General features: G+C 56.9%; 1 protein-coding gene across 5 annotated transcripts in view; it reads right to left on the minus strand.

Annotated features, from left to right (window-relative positions):
* The window catches only part of OTOF (otoferlin), a gene marked incomplete at both ends in the record, with an annotated part of 72479 nt that overhangs the window by 15302 nt on the left and 37468 nt on the right, over window positions 1-19709 (minus strand). For all 5 annotated transcript variants that reach the window (XM_079791610.1, XM_079791607.1, XM_079791609.1 and 2 more), the window contains 19 exons: window positions 166-327; window positions 1026-1160; window positions 1536-1660; window positions 1746-1935; window positions 2182-2334; window positions 2693-2809; window positions 2982-3072; window positions 3203-3303; window positions 3850-3970; window positions 4093-4273; window positions 4969-5077; window positions 5277-5500; window positions 6104-6290; window positions 6737-6923; window positions 7257-7416; window positions 9228-9312; window positions 9753-9815; window positions 14239-14370; window positions 19447-19501. In XM_079791610.1, coding sequence (XP_079647736.1) covers window positions 166-327; window positions 1026-1160; window positions 1536-1660; window positions 1746-1935; window positions 2182-2334; window positions 2693-2809; window positions 2982-3072; window positions 3203-3303; window positions 3850-3970; window positions 4093-4273; window positions 4969-5077; window positions 5277-5500; window positions 6104-6290; window positions 6737-6923; window positions 7257-7416; window positions 9228-9312; window positions 9753-9815; window positions 14239-14370; window positions 19447-19501 — 2578 coding nt within the window. The remainder of the gene's footprint in view (window positions 1-165; window positions 328-1025; window positions 1161-1535; window positions 1661-1745; window positions 1936-2181; window positions 2335-2692; window positions 2810-2981; window positions 3073-3202; window positions 3304-3849; window positions 3971-4092; window positions 4274-4968; window positions 5078-5276; window positions 5501-6103; window positions 6291-6736; window positions 6924-7256; window positions 7417-9227; window positions 9313-9752; window positions 9816-14238; window positions 14371-19446; window positions 19502-19709) is intronic.

Below are 19709 nucleotides of genomic sequence, written 5' to 3' on the forward strand. Positions count from 1 at the left end.
AGGTCACACCCGGCAGAGCCCAGAGAGTGGGCTCTCCCTTCCCAGGGGTTAGTTGCCATGTGATCTGGGGAGACAGGGGAGGCCCAACACCCCCCAGGCCCTAAGAACCACGCTCCCAGCTCCAGGGAGACCGGCCTCTGAGCAGGATGGGGAGGGGAGCCCCACCTGCAGCAGCTCGAAGGCGGCCAGAAGGTCCCCGGCCGTGGCGTTGCCTCGGTAGATCTGGTAGTACTCCAGCTGGGGCGGGAAGCGGGGCGGGCAATACTCCTCGTCAGCCATCTTCACCACGGGCTTGGCGAAGGTCCGGCCCATGAAGTCGCATTTGCCCTGCCGTGACAAACAACCAAGGTGGCCGCCAGGTGCTGGGGTTCACTGAGCAGCGTCGCACCTGGGGTCTCACTCTGTCCTTCCCACAGCCCTGGGAGGTCAGGGCAGGTGTGATCACCCCATTTCACCAGTGGGAACCCCAAGTCTCACCACAGACTTGCTCACGGCCATGCTGGCAGTGGATGGCAGTCAGGACTCAGGCCTAGAAATAAGGCCCTCCTGCTTCAAGTCTAGGCTTCTCTCAGGGACCCCAGTCGCTGAGTGCTTGTCATAAGTGGCTCCCCAGCTCTGGAGGGATCACCCCGATCTCTCACTCCCCACTCCAGAGCTCTCACGGAGGGCTGGGAGGCTGTTACTGACTGGTAGGTATGGGCAGGGGGTCGAGGGCCCCTCGGGTCGGGGAAGGCTGGGGACAGCAGGACTGCGGACACCTGTTCTGAAGACTGGGCCTGAGCTCGGTCTGCCTGTGCCGGGAGGTGGGGACACCCTGACCCCTCTTCTCCCCGAGACCCAGGGGCCCACAGTGGTGGGAAGGGGTCAGGCTGCAGTGACAGGGCAGGAGCCACCCGGAGGCTGGTCAGCAGCCCAGACTCCCACACTCCAGCAAGCACGTGGCTGAGGGGTCTGGGGAGCGGCCATCGATGCACGTGGAGTGGAGTGAAGAAGGGGTAGGTCCTGGTCGCAGAAGCCCACCCTACCATGCTGTCCTGGTCGTAGATTTCTATGACAATGATGGGGGGGTCATCCCGCAACTCATGAGCTTCACCGTAGAGCTCCAGGTTGTCGAACACCAGCATCTGGTCCCAGGTGGGGCACAGGGTCTCATTCAGCACCTGCAGCATGGGGCGGGGGGAGGGGGGAGACCGGTCATACGTGGTGGTGGATGGACAGCTATCCCAGCAGAGGCCACCCCGCAGTCCCTGTGGCTTCCTGGGGGCTCAGAGGCAGGAGTGTCATGCTCCCCGACTCGTCTGGGAACTTAAAATGAAGGGTAATGTGAGGCCTGCTCCCACCCCGATGCCTATGTCTTCTCTTGTTGAATGGAACCTCACTAAAGCCTTCACCAGCGTGGCCTGGGTGTGCACTTATCCGAAAGGCTTCCCCCTAAGGGTCTGGGTGCTGGCCCACGTGTTTCTCCGGGTTCCACAAGCTCACAGCTCCCCCACTTCTCTCAACGCCAGAGCCCCGCCCTCCGCCCGGGCCCTCACCTCTGTGCACTGACTCTGGTTGATGAAGAAGACACGGGCGAAAGGGTCCGAGAGGCCACTGCTGTCAGCAGCGAAGAGGCTGCGGGCCTGGTACATGTGCGCCCGGAGCTGGAACACCTGCTTCTCTGTGGGGAAGGGCAGGCTGAGGCTTGGGGATGCCCCCCAGCACCCTCCCGGGGCGAGGGCTGGGAGCCTGGGGTCCCCACTCACTGGTGTAGACCAGGCTGATGGGTGGGAAGGAGTGCAGGCCCAGGCCCTGGGCCGCCTTCACCTCCTCGAAGCCGCAGGGCAGGCCGCACAGGAAGTCCTTGCGCTGCTTGCTGAGGCCCAGCCACAGGTAGAGCTCCACCTTGGCCTGCACCGTCCAGCCCATCGAGCCGAAGCCCCGCTTGCCTGGCAGCTGAGGGTGGGCATGGGGTCAGCACCGAGAGGGGTGGGCAGAGTGGGACCTTGCTGTCCTCCCCCCATCCTATTCTCTCTCCAGCTCTTTCTTCTCTGAGCACCTGCTGCTTGAGGGCCTGCCAGACCCCTGGTGGAGGGCTGCTCCCCGCCCTGGGGAGACCGACCCTTGGAAGAAGCCAGATGCAAATCCTGGGCCCCAGGCCCCCACCCCGCACCACCCCTCAGTCTGGCCCCCCTCTGGCACCTTGAGGAAGAGCGTCTTGACCTTGGCGCAGTCCTTGCCCAGCTCCTCCTCCACGATGGAGAAGAGCAGGTCCTTGGAGGGCACCCGGGCGTAGGCAATGCGTTTGTTGTTGCTCATCATCCAGATGAAGACGTCGGGGATGCTGTGCTGGGGCTGTGGTGAGGGCGGGAGGGGAGCCCGTGATTGAGGGGGCCACTGCTTGGTTGGGGCTCCCTGACTCCCTGAGCCTCACTGACCACTAGGGTCTTTGCCTCAGGACCCAGAGGGCCAGGCCTGGGCCTGCAGAGTAAGGACCCCAGATGCTGGTCCTTCTTCGCCCCCCACCGATGGGGATGGGGCGGGAAGAACACACAGCAGGATGAAGGGCTGGTTCCCTCCTGTCCCCCAACAGTTGTCAGGGGAGGAGAGGCCTCCTCGGTGGCCCAGCCCCGCCCCTTCCTGTGCAGCCCCTCCCTCTCTGGTCACTGGGGTTTGGGGCTGGCACCCCTCTGTGCCCACGGCAGAGGCACACCTCGTCCGCCAGGAAGCGCAGCTTCTGCAGGAAGTTCTGGCACAGCCTCAGCTTGTCCCGCACCGTGTGGCGCTTCACCTGAGCCCGCAGGGTCTTCGCCTGCTGCCCCATGCTCTCCTGGAGGGGTGAGGGGGTAAGTGGGGATCAGGCCGTGATGCATGCTGGAGGGGCTGGCCCTGGGGCCTGTGGCCTCAGACATATGCCCTCCCACCTCAGTTTCCCTTCTATACCTCCAGACCCCCCCTCCGTCCCCCGTGTGGTCCAGCACTGGGGACCAGTGTGTCCTCACCAGCTCCCGCAGGCATGATTTGAGGCGCTCCCTGTCCAGCCTGGTACGGGACATGTGACCTTGGTCCTTGTCAGCGAGGGAGAGGAAACGGCTGGGGGGCGAGGGGAGCAGGGCTTAGCAGAGCCCACCCTCCAGCAGGAGGCCTGCAGACACCTCCTTCTCTTCCCAGCCCCCCCACTTCCAGCCCCCCGCCCCATGGCCCGGTGCCCTGGTGCCCTCACCGGCAGCCACAGCTCAGCTCCTCCAGGACGCCCCGCAGTCGGCGCTCGGGGTAGGACTTCTCCGTTTTGATCATCTCCTGCACATCGTTCAGGCCTTCTTCCTGAGAACCAGGCGGAGGGGTGCACGCTGAGCCACAGCCCCTCCCCCAGCTCCCCACTCCTCAGGGCTGGTGACTTGGGACCTCTCGCTAGTGCCACCTCCAGGTCCCACCGGCATCAGGAAAGCACCCAATTCCCCGGCTCTGTTCTCGGAGCCTGGGGCCTTCAGTTCCTGAGGAAGATGCCACTTTGGGCTCTGAATTGTGGTCCTGGTGGGCTCGGGGCGGAACTCAGGACTAGCTGGGGAAGGTGCAGGCCAGAGACAGAGGGCTGCTCAGCTGCCTGCAGGGATCCCCAACACTGGCTGGGTCAGGAGTCCCAGACTCCACTCCGGTAGCCCTCGGGCTCTTGGCCCACTTCTGGGACCACTTCTGGGACCTGAGGGCAGGGACAGGAACTTAGGTCCTGCTGGGTCACCCCGCAGTCCCTGCCCCCATCCCCGACCCCTTCTCAGTGAGCTGCTGGGCAAACGGGCCTTGTGTGGGGCCCAGGAGCCTGCGTCCCCTCCCCACCTTCCCCGCCCCCTCCCACCCAGTCCTGGCGCTGACCAGCTTGTCTGCAATGTGGTCCATGATGTTGGCGTTGTAGAGGCGGCGGCGCTGGTCTGGCCACCAGCTCTTGATGTAGATGCAGGGCTTGTGCTCCAGGTAGGGCAGATGGAAGTAGTTCCTGGGGCGGGAGGAGGCGGGAGGTGGAAGATTGGGGGTCCATGGAGGTGGGAGGGCTAGGCCTCGAGAGGGTGGGAGGCAGCAGGCAGGCCCTCCCAGGACCCCCTTTGCCACCTGGCTCACCTGTCAGTGATCTGGGGCCGCATGGGTGGGGTGGAGGAGACCGAGGCCAGGTCCCCACCCTCCTCCGTCTCATCGTCACTGGAGTTCTGAATCAGATCTACTTCCTCCTCATCCCCGGGCTCCTTCTGAGGGCGAGGCCGCTGGGGTCGGGACAGGCCATCGACCTCATTCCCATAGTTGCCTGGAGGCAGGAGGGGGCACACAAGGGCTTAGAGTCCTTTCCCTACCAGGCCCCACCCTGCCCTCCAATGCCGGTGCTGCTGGGTGTTTGTGGGAGGGGAGAGGGAAAGTCCGGGAATGGGGAAGGTGCTGGGGGTCTATGCCCACCCAGACGTGACAGAGCATTCTCCGGAACCGGTCCCCATGTTCTCCACACCCACAAACCTCTCGCAAAGAGCTCTGACGACCCCTGAGCTCAAGATCCAGCCCAGGGCATGGCCTGAGTTCCCACTCCCCTCTCCAGCCCCACGAGGGCCTCTTCCTTCTGCAGAGATGGCTTCTTTCTCCCTGTGTCCCAAGCATAGCCTAGCACTGAGGTGGAGCCCAGGCCCACCCGGTGGGCATGTGTGCCCCATGGGCATGCTTTGTGTGCACCATGGGCATGCGCTGTGTGCCCCACATGCATGCGCTGTGTGCACCATGGGCAGGCACTGTGTGCACCACAGGCGTGTGCTGTGTGCACCATGGGCAGGCACTGTGTGCACCATGGCAGGCGCTGTGTGCACCATGGGCAGGCACTGTGTGCAGTGTGCACGCTGGAGGACACGTGGAGGAAAGTGGTCACGTTTTCCCTCCCACCAGGGCTTTGGGCAGGGCTTAGCAGTGAGCACCCAGACGCCCTGGGGCCTGAAGTCCCCTCGGACGCCAAGCACTCACCGATGGTGACCTCAAAGGTAATCGGCTTTTCTCCGTTTTTCCGGTCGATCATTGAGGCTTCCAGAAAGGCTCCGAATAAAAAGAATTCTTCTATTTTCCCCGTGCAGCTCTGTGGGGAAGGTGGTTGAAGCATCATTAACCTTCACGGGGATGCTGGGCTGGGGCCAGGCCTCCTCCGACAGGTCCTTCGGCTGCTGGTGGGCACATCCCTTTTGCCCAGGCAGAGCCCAGGCCCAGGCTGCCGTGGCGGGAAGGGGGCTGAGCTGGGGGACCTGGAGGGAGGACAGCACAGCCTCCTGGGGCCTCACCTCCGACACAGGCGTGGCCTGCTCCACCTGCACCTCCGTGGAGCTGGTGAGCTCAGGGTTGGAGGTGTCCAGGATCTCCACAGCCAGGCCCAGCATGAGGCGGGCACGGAAGGACACGCCCTCACCCAGGCCCTCGTTCAGGTCCTGGTGCTCATCCAGCAGCGTGTAGTTGCGTGTGGAGCCGTACATGTTCACCCAGGCTGGGCCCAGCGTGGGCAGGAAGCCTGTGAGCCGGAGAGAGAGGAGTGGCCTGTGTTACGCCTCAGGGCCCACAAGGGTTAGAGGGACCTCCTCTGGGGGCTCCCAGCCTGCACCCCTGATTGCTGAGCTGCGGACCCCATGTCTTTGGTTGTGAACACATCCATCCCCTAAGCCCCAGTGCGCGCTGTGAGGACGGGAATGGGTGCTTCTCTCGCTCTGTATCCCTGGTACCCAGCATGCCCCGGGGTTGTAGGAGGGGTCTGTTCCCACAAGTCTATAGATAGGTACTATGGCAATAGGACACATCTATATGTAATATGCACGCATAAACACACATGTGTAATTGTTATTTTCATTTTACAGATGGGAATAGTACAAAGGTCACAGGGACTCATTGTCAGAGCTGGGGTTCAAATCCAAGCAGCTGGGCTCCGGCAGGCCCAGTCAGCTCCGCAGCCGTAGCCATGACTTTCCACCTCTCCCTTGAGGTGGGAGCTGCTGGCAGCGCCCTCACCGTGCCCAGCACCTCCCAGGCCGAGGTGCAAGATGGTGGTGGTTGAAGGGGAGTCTCATTCACTTACTCCTTCCTTCAGGACCCAGCCCCCACTCCGTCTGCTACTGCTGACCTTTGTCTCCGTCATTGGAAATCTTGCGCAGGTCAATGAAATGGGTGCCGATGGCCACGTCGTTGACCTTGTCCGAGTCCCGGATCTGCACCTTCATGCGTTTGCAGAGTGGGGGGAACAGGTCCGTGAAGACGACCTGCTCATTCCACAGCGGCTCGTAGCTGTTCTTCTGCACCGAGGTCTTGCCCTGAGCGAGGGAGTGAGCCATAGGGTTTGTGTGTGAGCATGCGTGTATGTGCTTACTTATGTGTGTGTATGCATATTTTTGTATGTATGTATGTATATGTGGTATATGTGTGTATATGCAGGTGGTGTGTGTGTGTGTGTGTGTGTGTGTACTTATCTCCTCCCCACCCCAGCCTCTCAGACTCTCCTTCCATTTGATGCTCCCCCTCAGTTCTTGGTCTCCAGGACCCAGAGGTGGGAGGGTCCCCTAAGGCCTGTCCATGCTGAGACAGCCCCAGTCGCCCCGCCCCCTGCCCCTCTCAGTTGGCGCACCCTCATCTCTCACTCTCCTCCCTTCTCAGGCCAGTCTCCTGGCTTCTGATTTTGCCTCATGTCAGCCCGTAGGCTCCCACATCTATCTGATGCCCGTCACCCCAAATCCCAGCCCCTGCACTCTGTACCTCATACCTTCTGGCCAGCAAAGAAGACTTGCACGTAGGGGTCAACCAGGTCCTTGTTCTCCCCAATGAAGGCCTTCTTCACGTTGGCCATGAGGCTGGTGTTCATACGGGGCAGCCCCTCTGCCCGGTAGATCTTCACGTAGAAGCGGGCCCACTGGCGTTCGGCGGGCACGCCATCGGGGAGCAGCAAGTTCCTGCCGTCACACACAGCTAGGGCACCAGGCCGGGCACCCCAGCTCCTGCCCTAGCATCTACGTACCCCTGGGGCCTGGGACAATCTCCATGAGCCCCTGCTCTGCCCAGTCCCTTCTCTCCTGTGACAAAGAGCCTGTGGGTGTTGAGGCCAGCGTAGGCGGCCCCAGCCCTGGCCAGGGTCCTTCCAGGAAGAGGTGGGCTATCTGGGGGTGGGTGAGAGCAGGGGTCGGGGGATGGAAGGTACGATCTCTGAACCAGTCCACCCAAGGGACTCCCATCGGGGAAGGACGGGCCGGGCCGGGTCTCGGGCTGGGGGAAGATGGGAGCCTCACCCTTCAATGTCATCCTCCTCCGTCTCGTTGGCCTTGTGGGGCGTCTTGATGTTGTCCCCCTTGCCCACCACTGCGACGTCACACTTCACGTAGCCCTTTAGCCCAGCCGAGATGTCGTCAGGGTCGGACAGGATGGCCCACTTGTGGTGGAACTGATGCTCTGCAGTGGCGAGGAGCGGGGACTACACCTGCGCCCCCTGCCAGGGGCACCCGCCCTCAGGGCAGGCCGCAAAGCTGCAGAGCTGAGGGCCTTCTTGGCCCCTAGATCAAGCCATCAGGTGCCCCTGGACCAGGGGCCACTGCTCTGCTTGCCTCTAAACCAGGGGACAGAGGTCCCTGAGCAGGTAGGTGTGTGGTGTGACCGCCTCCTAATGGGTTCCTCTTCCTGCAGCCCTCCTACCCCAACCCTGCTCTCACCTGCACACAGCTGCCAGGCAGAGCCTTCAGAGAGGCCCCCCGCTCTCACTGGGGGGCTCCCCAGTGCTCGGGGTAAGACCACACACCTTAGCATGGCCTGTGGGGCCTCCGGATACAGCTCCCCCGCTCCCCCTGCTCATCCCACCCCATCTGTGCTCCTGCGAGGCAAAGCTGTTGACCCCTCTCTGAATAATTCACTCGCTATTTTACATCTTCATGCCATTGTGGCTGCTGGCCTTTGAGCTTGGAATGACCTCATCCCTGCTCTCTCTCTGCCCCAACCACTCTCCTCCTTGTTTAAACGTCTACTTCTTTTGCTTAAGTGTCTCCTCTTCCATGCAGCCTTCCCCGACTTCCTCAGAATTGCTAAACCTGACCCTTTTGGTGTTCTTGCTGTTCCATAAGCACACTCCTATCTCACTGACAAGTGATGAACTATTTATTGTCTGTCCAATTTCAGACTGAAAGCCTCCTAAAGACAGGGGAGTGTCACCCCAATAACCCCAGGACCTAGGACAGTGTGGAGGAAAGAACAGGTATCAGGGGAAGAGCCCATTCCAGGATGGGTCACTGATCAGCTGCCTCCTGCATGCCCCCTACTGGGGATTGAGCCCACAACCCGGCCATGTACCCTGACTGGGAATCGAACCGTGACCTCCTGGTTCATAGGTGGATGCTCAACCAATGAGCTACACCAACTGGGCTTAAGGTTCACTTTAACGCTGTTGGCGAGCAGAGAGAAGCCCTGGCCTTGCTGCATGAAAGGCTCAGCACTTCCCTCCCCCCCGCCCCCTCTCCTTCACCTTCTACCATAGCTCAGACCTGCCCCTACCAAGGCTCAGGTCCTCCCATCTGAGTCGCAGCCGTGATGTGCACCAGCCAAGAGTCTATTAGGCTGAACCATAAATAAGCTCCAATTTGTTCAACGTAATAGTTTAGTGGCGCCTTCAAGCCGCTTAACTTCTCTCGGCTCCTTTGACCTCGTCGGGAAATGGGAGGGACGGCTGGTGCCTACCTCCCTGCTCTGGGAGGGTCCGAGGTGACCGTCTGGCTGGCATGGCACTGCCGGTGTCAAAAGGCCTAATGGCGCCATTACTGCACCTTGAGTGGTGGGTTCCCCTCAGGGACAGGGGAGCCCCTGCCAGGTGGTACGCCCCTGGTTCCAGCAGGCCGGGGGGGGGGGTGGGCTCTGAGGACAGTGGAGCTCAGCGGGGGCTCGGGAGTCACACAGCCCGATGTCACCCCAGACCAGCTGGGTGCGTGGGAAAGCCCTGGCACTTCCCAGAGCCCCAGGCCCCTCAACTGTAGAAGGGGCGATGCCACCCACCCCAGCAGAGGGTCAGCCTGCAGCTCTGGGGCTTCCCAGGATGCCATGCCAGCAGCCTGGTGCATAGAAGGCGGAGTACCATCCCTCCGCATCCCTGAGGGCTGTGTGTGCTCACGGCCCCACCGGGCTGAGCCAGGGACGCCAGGGTGGGAAGACTGAGAGCCCACGCTCCCCCAGCCGCTCCCCCAGCCGTGCGCACCGACGCTGGCCCGGCCGCAGCTACTCACCGGGCTGGGAGTACACGGTCCCCACATCCATTTTGAAGGACCCCACCAGGGTGCCGCTGCGCAGCAGGTTCTTGGAGTGAATCACCTTCCGGGCACAACCACCAGCCACCAGTCAGGCTGGGCTGGGCGGGGCTGAGGCTTTGGAGGGGCAGGGGTGGGGTGGCTGATGGTGGCACCACCTCAGTCTTTCTGGGGACCCAAGCCTCTGGGTGAAGCAGGAGAGCGTTTGGCCGGGCATGGGGCTGGGGGGCAGGGGGGAGCTCCCCGAGGCTCAGATTAGCTCTCCTGCCCTGGCCTGTTTTTGCTGGTGGCCAGTACAGGTGAGTAGGTTGTGCACTGCGCTGTCACCCAGCTATGGGGCGAGAGGGGCTCAAACGCAGCCTGCGCCCCGCTGCCCAGCTCTGTGTCTGGGTGCAGCGCTGCCTTTTTGTGGCTGGTTTGCCTCAAAGGGGCGCCCTTTCCAAGTGTGCAGGGAGGTGCAGCGTGAGCTGACGGCCTGCCTGCCCGGGGCTGCTCCCCACTCACCGAGATCTTGATGATCTTGTCGAACATGACGTCAGGAGAGACGTGGAAGTCGAAGACGAAGTACTGGAGGGGGGAAGGACCCAGGCCGGCCGTCACCTGGCGGGCAGCTAACACCCGGGGCAGTGCTGAGCCTCTCCCTCCTGGCAGTGCCTGTCTGCACCCCGGCCATTTCCCCTGAGCCCCCAAGTTCAGGCGAGCAGCAGTGGCAGCCACTGGTCCTCCCTGACCTGGGGCAGGTGGGAGGCTGGGCCCCAACATGAGGGCAAGACCCCAACCCCTAGGCAGGGCCAGTGCCACCTAGTGTGGGGGGGGGGAGGGGGGCAGCTGATGGAGCAGCCCTGGGCTGGGAGACGGGGTTTCCAGCCCCTGTTCAGCCCCTTTCTAGCTGCGTGGCCTTGAGCAACATTTCTGGACCGCAGTGTCCTGAGCTGAACAGTGAGGACAGTGACATGCTCCTGAGAGGCGTGTTGGGACTGTTAAGACACACTGTGTTATATGAGCTACATGGGCATCGCCATTCAGCCCCAGGGCCCCACTCCTCGGAGAGGCAGCCCGTTTCAGACATGGTAAAACGGAAAACAGGGCAGCTCTGGAACGATGGCTCTGGGGCATGAAGGCACTTAAACCGCTGGACATGGCAAATGCTGTGGGCACGGGCATGCTGTGGGGTGCCTCCGCTCCTCCCCACACCCTCCCGGGGGCGGTGCCCACCCCTTTCTCTAGCCTTGGTGGGCTGGGAATGAGGGTGTGGGGGGGAGCGGAGGCACCCCTGCCTGCTTTGGTGAACTTGTGGGCAGAAGGAAGAAGTGTTGCCAATGTATTTCAGGGGAAGACCTCAGGAGGATCTGCTCTTGGCTGCGGGTAAAGGTATGGCTGCAGAGACAGACAGACCGAGCTTTTACTGTTGGACCCATCACTGCTTTTTCTGAGCCTCAGTTTGTCCCTCTGTGATGTGGGGAGAATGATGCAGGGCTGTCATGTGGACCTGCCAGGGGCATCATTCACAGGGGCCGGGGGAGCAGGTGTGTGGTGTTGACGTCTCAATGAGATGACCTCTGTCAAGCAGGTGCCCGTGGTCAGCGCACAGCAAGCACCAGCTGCTACGCATGGCAGCAATACGTCAGGTGGTGCTGGACGTGGGGGACGGAAGCTCTGGAGAGACGGTGGAGAGCCAGACACGCAGGTGGCAACTGACGCCGTGGGGCAGGGGAGATGCCCAGGAGCGTGTCGGAGAGAAGCAGGCCCAGGGCAGGGCTCCAAGAGGCCCAGCGTTTCAGCAGTGGGCAGAGCCAGCGAGGCCAAGAAAGGCAGGGAGGGAGGAGCTGGCAGAAGAGGGCCCAGAGGTCCCCAGGGGAGGGACCGGCAGGCGGATGAAACGAGCCGGCCGGTCAGGGAGAGGGGGTGGATGTTGCACTTAGGAACAGCAGGTCCTCGGTGCATTTAAAGATGGGCAGTTTCAGGGAAGTCATGGGACAGAAGCGATGGAGGCGTGAGTGGGAGGTGAGAAAGTGGGGGCAACTCACGTGGTCAGACTGTGAATGGGAGGGAAGAGGTGGTCGCTAAGGAGATATGTGGGCTTGAAGAAAGGCATAGCTAGATGGCTGGGTAGTTGGATAGATAGGCAGATGTACAGTTCCTGTTGTTAAGCATACATGATTTCTGATAGTTGTGGTTAGAATATGTGAGAGTAGAACACCTTATAGGCAAAGGAGGAGCCAAAAGAGACCGTGGTGTTGAGTGAATGTTATAATGCCAGAGTCGTTGGGAAGCAGCTAGAGAAAGATCCAGGGCGAAGGCGAGAGGTGGTTCAGGCAGAAGGAAGATGCCACTGGCCGGGACCAGATGCATCCACAGAGAAGGGGTCTTGGCCGGGTCAGGTAGTTCTGGGGGGGCATGGTCCTGAGCCTTCCTTCACACAAAGACAGGTCCAGAGCCAGGCAGTCGGGCCAAGGCCGGGCCAGGTGCCTGAGAGCTGTGCCAGCCCTAGAGAAGCGAGCTAGCTGAGCACTCTCTGAGCGGTCTGTGGTCACATTCCTTGCATTTCCTGGGCATATTTTCTTTTTGTAGCCATTTAGAAACCTGCCAAGTCATGTTGATGGTTCTCACCTCTCTCTCTCTTGTGATTACTGGAGCCAAAGGAAGGTCCTCCTTAACGAAGAATTAGCCAGAAGCAGTACACCTCTGGGACCAGGAGGATATTTTTCAATGAAGAGGAATGTGGTTGGGAGGAATCATGGGAAGATAGTTTAGGGTGGTGGTTCTTAATCGGGGGGTGGGGGGGGGGCGGCACATGCTGAGACTCCCAGGGGACATTTGGCAATATCGAAACATTTTTGGTTGCTGTGACTGGATAGGGGATCTTTATTGGCATCGACTGGGTTGAAGCCAGTGATGCTGCCTAACATCCTACAGTGCACAGGACAGTCCCTTACACCAAAAATTACCCCTCCAAAATAACATTAGTGCTGAGCTGGAGAAACACTGGTTTAGAGGAAACAGAAATTGAATAAATCAGAGCTACTTGGGTTTGTGAAAAAGAACAAAAATGTGACCAAGAACACATTTACGATTCGCTTGAGTGAAATGAATAATCTTAGTGGATATAAATATGGAGTTTAGAAAGTGGTTTCTAGGCTGAAACTGGGAGGTGGCCTGTTGGGGCACAGTCCCTGTGTTGGCAGACCTGGCCTGCTCCACAGCAGATGCTCAGCAGATGTTTGTTTCTTTCTCTGGGTGAGTATCCATTCAGCAAAGTGTTCCCAAACCCCTCCAGGTACCTGCCAGGCTCTGGGCTGGGCCACAACGATGCAGGAGACTGGGAGGGAGCCTCCAGTCCCCCAGGGAGACAGAGACATGAAGGACCAACCACAATTCAGGGACATTACTGTCACACTCAGAGAGGTGCACTGACCTCTGACCCAGATAGTGCAGGGAAGGCTGCTCAGTGGCAAGGGCGTTTGAGCTGGGCCCTGTAGGGTGAGTAGGGGGTTTGCTGGGGAACCACAGAGTAGGGAGAGCAACTGTTTCCTTGGGAAGGAGGAATCCATTTGAATGAAACATGAGGTGCGTTGGCTGGTGCAAGGTGATGCGGCTTTGCCCCTATCAAATAGCCATGGAAGGCCACGGGACCCTGTCTCCTTATCTGTTAGGGGAAAGTAAACCATTATCTAGGCTGAAGGCTTTTCCAGTCGGGGATGAGTCCTGACGTAAGGTGTGTCAGAGATGTTGAGCCACAACATTGGGCTGGGGGATTCCTGGTGTTCTAGCCCTTGTGGGCCTGCGGGAAACCAGCTGTGAGAACAGGGTCCGTCTGTGGTCACACAGGAGACTTTGGCCAGTCGCCAGCCTAGACTGGGCCCCTATGAAGGGCAGAAGTGTGCCCAGGTTTTCTAACTGAAGATGCAGGGCTTGGTGCTCCCACAGTTTCCCAAGAGATGCCCTCCCCCTAGTTACAGAAGGCACCTTCAGCCCTCACCACTCCTCAGGACAGACACTGGGACACAGGGCACAGATGCCTTATTTGTGCCAATCTGGCACCCCTCTGGAGCCATGGGGAAAAGCAGACTAGATGCCCCCTCCAGGAAAGGGAGGGCCAGGGACCAAAGATGATTAAGATGGGTCCTCCTGGAGCCCAGAGTCAAGATGATGGGTCTGGGTTGGCCATCCAAGGTGGCAGACAGTGCTGGCCTGAGGCTGGGCCCTTCTCAATCAACAGTACTCTGTAATCTCAGCAAGATGGGGAGATTGAACCAGAAGGTCTCTGAGGTCCTTTGACCTTGATGTGGCCTCAAATGGCTGCAAAGAACAGGAGTGGGTACCTGGCTTTCTCTCTCTCTCACCCTAAGACTCTAAGTCAGGGCTCTGGAAGGAGCCCCACAGCGGTGCAGGCAGCACAAAGGCAGACTCACAGGAGGGTGAGCAGGCAGAGCCCAACCCTGGCACTTAGCACCTGGGCAAGTTCTTTCTCCAGGAGCCTCAGTGCCCCAGGTGTAAAATGGGGTTAATGGTGATAGTCTCTGACAGTTGTGTGAGTCAGAAGAGATGACACACCTAAAGCATTTAGAAGAGTGCCTGGCACACAGCAAGTGCTCATGAATGCGCCAATGCCACCACGGGCAGGGCCTGGAATGGGCACACTGCCCCAGGGCTCTGTCCTGGGAAATGGCTGGGGCCAGGCCTTCGGGCGTGAGATTTACTGAGACACTCACTGCTGAGGGCTGCATGGGGATGCCTGGGGGGTGCTCTTTCAAAGAGTGGCCCCGGCCAGACCAGAGTCAGGCTGGGATCTAGATTGGGGTTCACAGAATCTAGACTGCAGGTCAGTGTTCTAGTGGTAGTAACAGGGTGGGTCAAGGTCACCCATGCTGGTAGCTGTTTGTGTCTCTTGACTCCCAGATGCTCCTATTGGGCCCAGGTGGGGGTAGGGCCCAGCCTCCTGCCACATTTTGGGAGGTCCCTTTCCCCACCTGGGGCCATGGGCACTGACCTCATTGTAGTAGGGGCAGTTAGTGGACTCCTTCATAGATGTGTACTTCTTGTCGTCGCCCACCTCCACGCACACCACAGGGTCCATGTTCAGGCCCACCAGCTGCCGAGCCTCGATCACGGTGATGCTGACCTGCAAGCAGGAGAGAGGGAGGCCAGAGGGAAAAATGTGTGAGCCCTGGAGCTGGTTCAGCCAGAGTCAAGTCAGCTTTCAGTTAAATGGTTGGTCTCCCAAGAAGACAGGGTCTATATGATGCTCACAATTGTTTCAGTCAACTCTCTTGAACTTGCATTTTAACAAAATGGGCTTTGCTGAGCTAGAATTCGCATTTACTTCAGCACATTTCTTCTCATGAAACTGTACAGGTTGCTTTTCATGCTTCTCTTTTGGGAGATCTGGTATTTTAATTGCTGTGCTTTGATGCAACTTCTAAATATGATTTCACTCAAGAGAATCATTTTCCCTTTTCATAAAAAACAAATAATCACAACAATTATCATCCACCGTGTCCATGAGAGTCTTATAAATATGCTAAAGGTCAAGAAAATTTTATACATCAAAACTAAAGATGTTAAGAAAAATAGAAACTGATGTCAATGAGAACGTTGCTAGGAAAGTATACAGAACTGGAAACTGAACATTTACTAATTGAAGGAGCACTTGAACTATGAACTCAGGCATTTCTATTTGGAATTGGAAGTACCAAGGGAATGGAGCTCAGAATCTGGAGCTTTGAAGAAGTTCAATAATCACCATTTCTCAAGGGAGCTCAGAAGGAAATAGAGCTAATTAATTTAACTCAGAGTTTACTTGTGAAGAGAGTAAATAGACATTAGAAGTCCTTCCAGAATATTCTTTGCACAATAGTTTATAGAGTTTTGACCCCGATGAAACTTTTTATACCAAATATATATTTTTAAATCTCATAATTTTTCCACAACTAACCCATATCCTCTCTTCCATAAAAAAAAAAGACTTGAGGTAACTCAAGACTAGGAAATAGATAGACACAGATTTGGCATAATAAGGTGCTAAAGATACGCCATCAGGAGATTGACCTTCCCAATATGAGCAGTTGCTCCATTTTTATGATTTTCAAACAGAGACCCGGCCATGGTAACAGCCTTTTTCAGAACCCAAAGTTTCCACCTTCCTGCACTGAGCAGAGCCCAGGATGGCAGACAGCCCTGGTTGGCAGCTCTGACTCACAGGAGGTCGGAGGTGGAGAGGGGAGGAGGGCAGAGGGTTGAATGAAGTAAAAGGGAGAAGAGAGGCTCTAGAGGGTACTCTTTGCTGGCTGAGTGGTGGCCCCAAGGGGAACCCTGAGAATGTACAATTGAGGCCACTGCATGGTGCTGGTGATGGCCTCTTACAGGGCTATTTTAAAAGCAGCATATATTTAAATATTTATGCTCTAGGAATGCCATCCTGCTGCTCCTCCCCCAAGTGGGGCTCTGTAGAGGGGAATGCATCAATGGGACTTGAAATTAAAAACAACAACACACAGAACATGAGGGAGGGGATTGGCCATCCTTCGCTCCCAGTCTCTAATCAGCAGCAGAGGACTTTATTTTTCCTGGATGGAAGGTGAAGAGGCAAATAGAGCCACAATGGGACCGACTGACAGCTGATCAAGGAGACACTTTTCGTAATTGACTGTTCCACCCTCTCCTTCCAAGATAAGACACCTAATCCCTAGGTGGCCTCATAAAAGCCATCGCAAGGAACAATGCTAAATGTAAATCTATACCTTTGTCTTGGGAGAACCCAAGAGTCAAAGTGCGTGGTGACCTGCTTCTGAGCGATCTGATCATGCGGTAAGAACGCTAGCTGGGAGCTGGAGATGAGAGGTGATGCCCCTTTAGCACCTAAATATCCTTTACCTTCCTGCACCTCCTGGTGGCAGAGATGTGACATGGCCAGATCTGCTTTTTGAGAAGATGGCAGAGGATGAAGTGGAGGAGGTAATCTGAGGGTAGGGAGACCAGAGAAGAAGTGGGTGCAATGTTGCCGTCGAGGCTGGGGGTCTAGCGTCAGTGGGAGGAAGATGACATAGAGGTGAAAACTGGAGAGATGTTTGGAGGTGAAAACGTATAGGGTCTTGGTGCTGGGAAGAGAGAATATTGAACTTGCATATGGAGGGAATAGACTCAAGACTTGATCATCCGCCAGGCACCTCTCTGCCCAGGGCCGACCTTTGCTCACTCTGATGGGAAACTGCATATTCACCAGGAAGAGACTGCGGCTTCTCGCTTTTGAGACGTCAGTAATCCTAACGGGGTTTGCACATTACACACATCCTAAACAGAGGAAAGGCGGGGGATGAGTATGCCATGGCCTTTTCCGTGTTCTGAGGCCGCAGGATCCTCCCTGAATCTGAGCTCAGCTAAGTCCCTCTCCTGTCACCAACTGGCTGCGCTTTCTGAGGCCTCTCTAACTCAGCAAAGCCAACTTCTCCAGGAGAGTCGAGTTCCTTCTGGCAGGTGTTCCTGCTTTCTATGTGGTACTTCCTGGAAGCAAGAATAATTCAACATTTGCATCCTCAACGCTCTCTCTCGCCACGTGTGTTAACACTTGCAGTTGAGACGTGAATGAACCTGTCAGGAAATCCCGAGATACCAGGTTAATTACAACGGTTTCGTTCCATTTAGATTGTGTACAAAGTGTTTGGAGGGAGAGTGTCTGTTTAGTCCAGTGGTCGGCAAACTCATTAGTCAACAGAGCCAGATATCAACAGTACAGCGATTGAAATTTCTTCTGAGAGCCAAATTTTTTAAACTTAAACTTCTTCTAACGCCACTTCTTCAAAATAGACTCGCCCAGGCCGTGGTATTTTGTGGAAGAGCCACACTCAAGGGGCCCAAGAGCCGCATGTGGCTCGCGAGCCGCAGTTTGCCGACCACGGGTTTAGTTCCTAGAAGTCTCTGGCAGGAAGCAGTTGGAAAGAGCTTTGGAAAGCAAGCAGCAGGCAGTGAGCTAAAGCTGAACAGGGAGTGACTGTCCAAAGGGTTCAATTAGAGAGAAATGAGCCGTTCTCGCTGCTGCAGTCAGACACCCTGAGGTTTGAACCCCGGATCTAGCTCTGAGTAACTGGGACCTGATCAAGCTCCTTACCTTCTTTGGCCCTCCATGTCTCACCTATGAAATGTAGTAATCCCTATATTTGGAGGGTTCTAAGAATGACATTAACTTAAATGGAAAACACAGATACAGCTCCTGACCTAGTATCTAGCATATGGTAAACCTTCAAAAAATACAGTTCCCTTAACAGCAACGACTCCATTTTCTGTGTGCCCTTACCTGGCAGGCCGGCGACACTGTGGAGGCAACAGTATCTGACTATGGGGTCTTTGTTCTTTGGAATTTGCCTGTTCTCAGCACACAGGGGAGTCAAGCCCTGAGCCCAGTGCCCTGGAAAAGCCCTCAGAAGTCTTAGAATGCTTGGATTTTTGCAGAGAGGTGAGTGGGGGGTGACATACCCAAACCTTTCAGGAGCCCAGTGGCTTGAGGTTATCTAGAACCACAGAGGCAGAGCCATTTGACACTGTCTGGGGCTATTTTTCAAGCACCTGCAAAGATGGTCAGGGACTGAGGTGAGGATTAAGGGAGACAAGGTGTGTCTGGAGAAAACATGAACTGATGTATTTGATACAAAGAAAGGTGCCATCTAGTACATTACGTCATCACCTCAGCGAGATGAGGTGGGGCTGTCTTTGAGGTGGTGTGCGAGGGATCTGGGAATTGGGCATAAAAGATAAGCTCTAACCCGGGAGAGGGGACTCACACTGATTCTGGGGTCTGGCGCTGGTACCTAGGCCAGGTGGGGTCTCTTGAAGGCTCTGTCCCCTCTCACCAGACAGCACACCCACTCAATGCTAGGAACACCCAGCAGTCTTCTGACCTATAGCTGGGTCTCATTAGCCCCCAGGGAGGTCTAAGCAATGGGTGGTCTCTGGGCCCTTCCTGCTTTCAGTTTGTAAATGGGCACTGGGTGCTTCTGGCTTGTCCATTAGCCTGTTGTGAGCTGTGTTGATGTAATTCAGCCCCGCAGGCTCTGAGCAACTCTGGGAAGAGAGACAAAATTGAGGGTGTGGTCCTGCAAAGCTGAGGATCAGGTCTGTGGGACCCCTAATCAGAGAACGCCAGATGATCGAGGCCAATTTGCCATACGCATGCGTGTAGGCGAGGATGTAACCTGTTTATGTTAATGTAGCACAAGTGTCACGAATTGGCACGAGGCCGCCTCTGTTTGAGCGTGATCACTAACTGGCACGAGGCCTCCTCTGTTTGAGCGTGATCACTAACTGGCACGAGGCCTCCTCTGTTTGAGCGTGATCACTAACTGGCATGAGGCCTCCTCTGTTTGAGCGTGAATATAAGTTACCGCTGACCAGGCAGGGGGCTGGGCTGCTTTAAGAACAACTTTGCCAGGTGGCTCCTGTAGTAGCAATGGCCACTCGATCTACAACGAAGTCTCTCCTGTATGAGCCTACAGCTTCTCAGGTCTTCTCTGTCTAGTGCCCGGCATCTGAGGAGCTGTGCTCCCATCATGTCCCAGGCTGGGAGGGCTGCACTGGTGTCCAGTTACCCCATGTGGCCTTGTCCCAGCAGTGGCCAGTCTGCACGGTGGCCACATTCATCTTACAGCTGTAGATCTCTCCCTATCTCAGCCATTTTGTCTCCAGTTTTAGGACATTACAAAAAAATTAAGTGTTAATTTCAGAGAATACAGAGGAGCAAAACCAAGAAGAAACACCCACACTCTCACTATCTATAGATAACCAGGGTTGACATTGCTTACAGCATTAAAATAATGCAACACTCTTTAAAAAGGCACCAAAGACATCTTTCTTCAGAGGCTCTTACTGTTGGGATTTTTGGAGAGGGTGCTCCTTGGTCTCTTTACGGTTCTCCCAGGTCCCTCTTACTTGATGAAGTCAGTTCCGGACACGGAATCCTGGGAGAGCTTTGAGCAGCATAAGCCGGGTTTTCAAGCTCCTCTTTGGGTTTGTACCTCTCTTTTTATGCCGCTTCTCTGTGTCCTTCCAGGGACAAGCTTACTCTGGGGACTTATAACTGGCTGAGGTTGTCCATGACCCCCGGACCCATGCCTCCGCAGAGTCTGTAATGCACATCTAGCCAGACCACATCCCTCCCCCCACCAGAGCAGTGTCTGAAAGGCTTAAGGACTCTAGTTGGCCCACCTACCTGGTAATCCATGGGCCGCCCGGCACTTGGCTCCATCTTAATGTCTGGCTTGGATCTGAGGAGGAGAACGTACTGTGAGGCCTGGTGTAAGGGGGTTGCTTGCAGGGGAGGAGTGGTTAGATTTTGGAGAAGGGTGGAAGGACAGAACTGGAGTCTTCAAACACCCAGGACTGTCAAACCGAAGGGGGAGTAGTTGTTTTCGGAGGCCCCAGCAGAGAGGACTAAGCAATAGCATAATTAACAGGGAGGCAGACATCAGAAGG

Source organism: Cnephaeus nilssonii (assembly GCF_951640355.1).
Source record: "Cnephaeus nilssonii genome assembly, chromosome: 15".
Classification (NCBI taxonomy): domain Eukaryota; kingdom Metazoa; phylum Chordata; class Mammalia; order Chiroptera; family Vespertilionidae; genus Cnephaeus; species Cnephaeus nilssonii.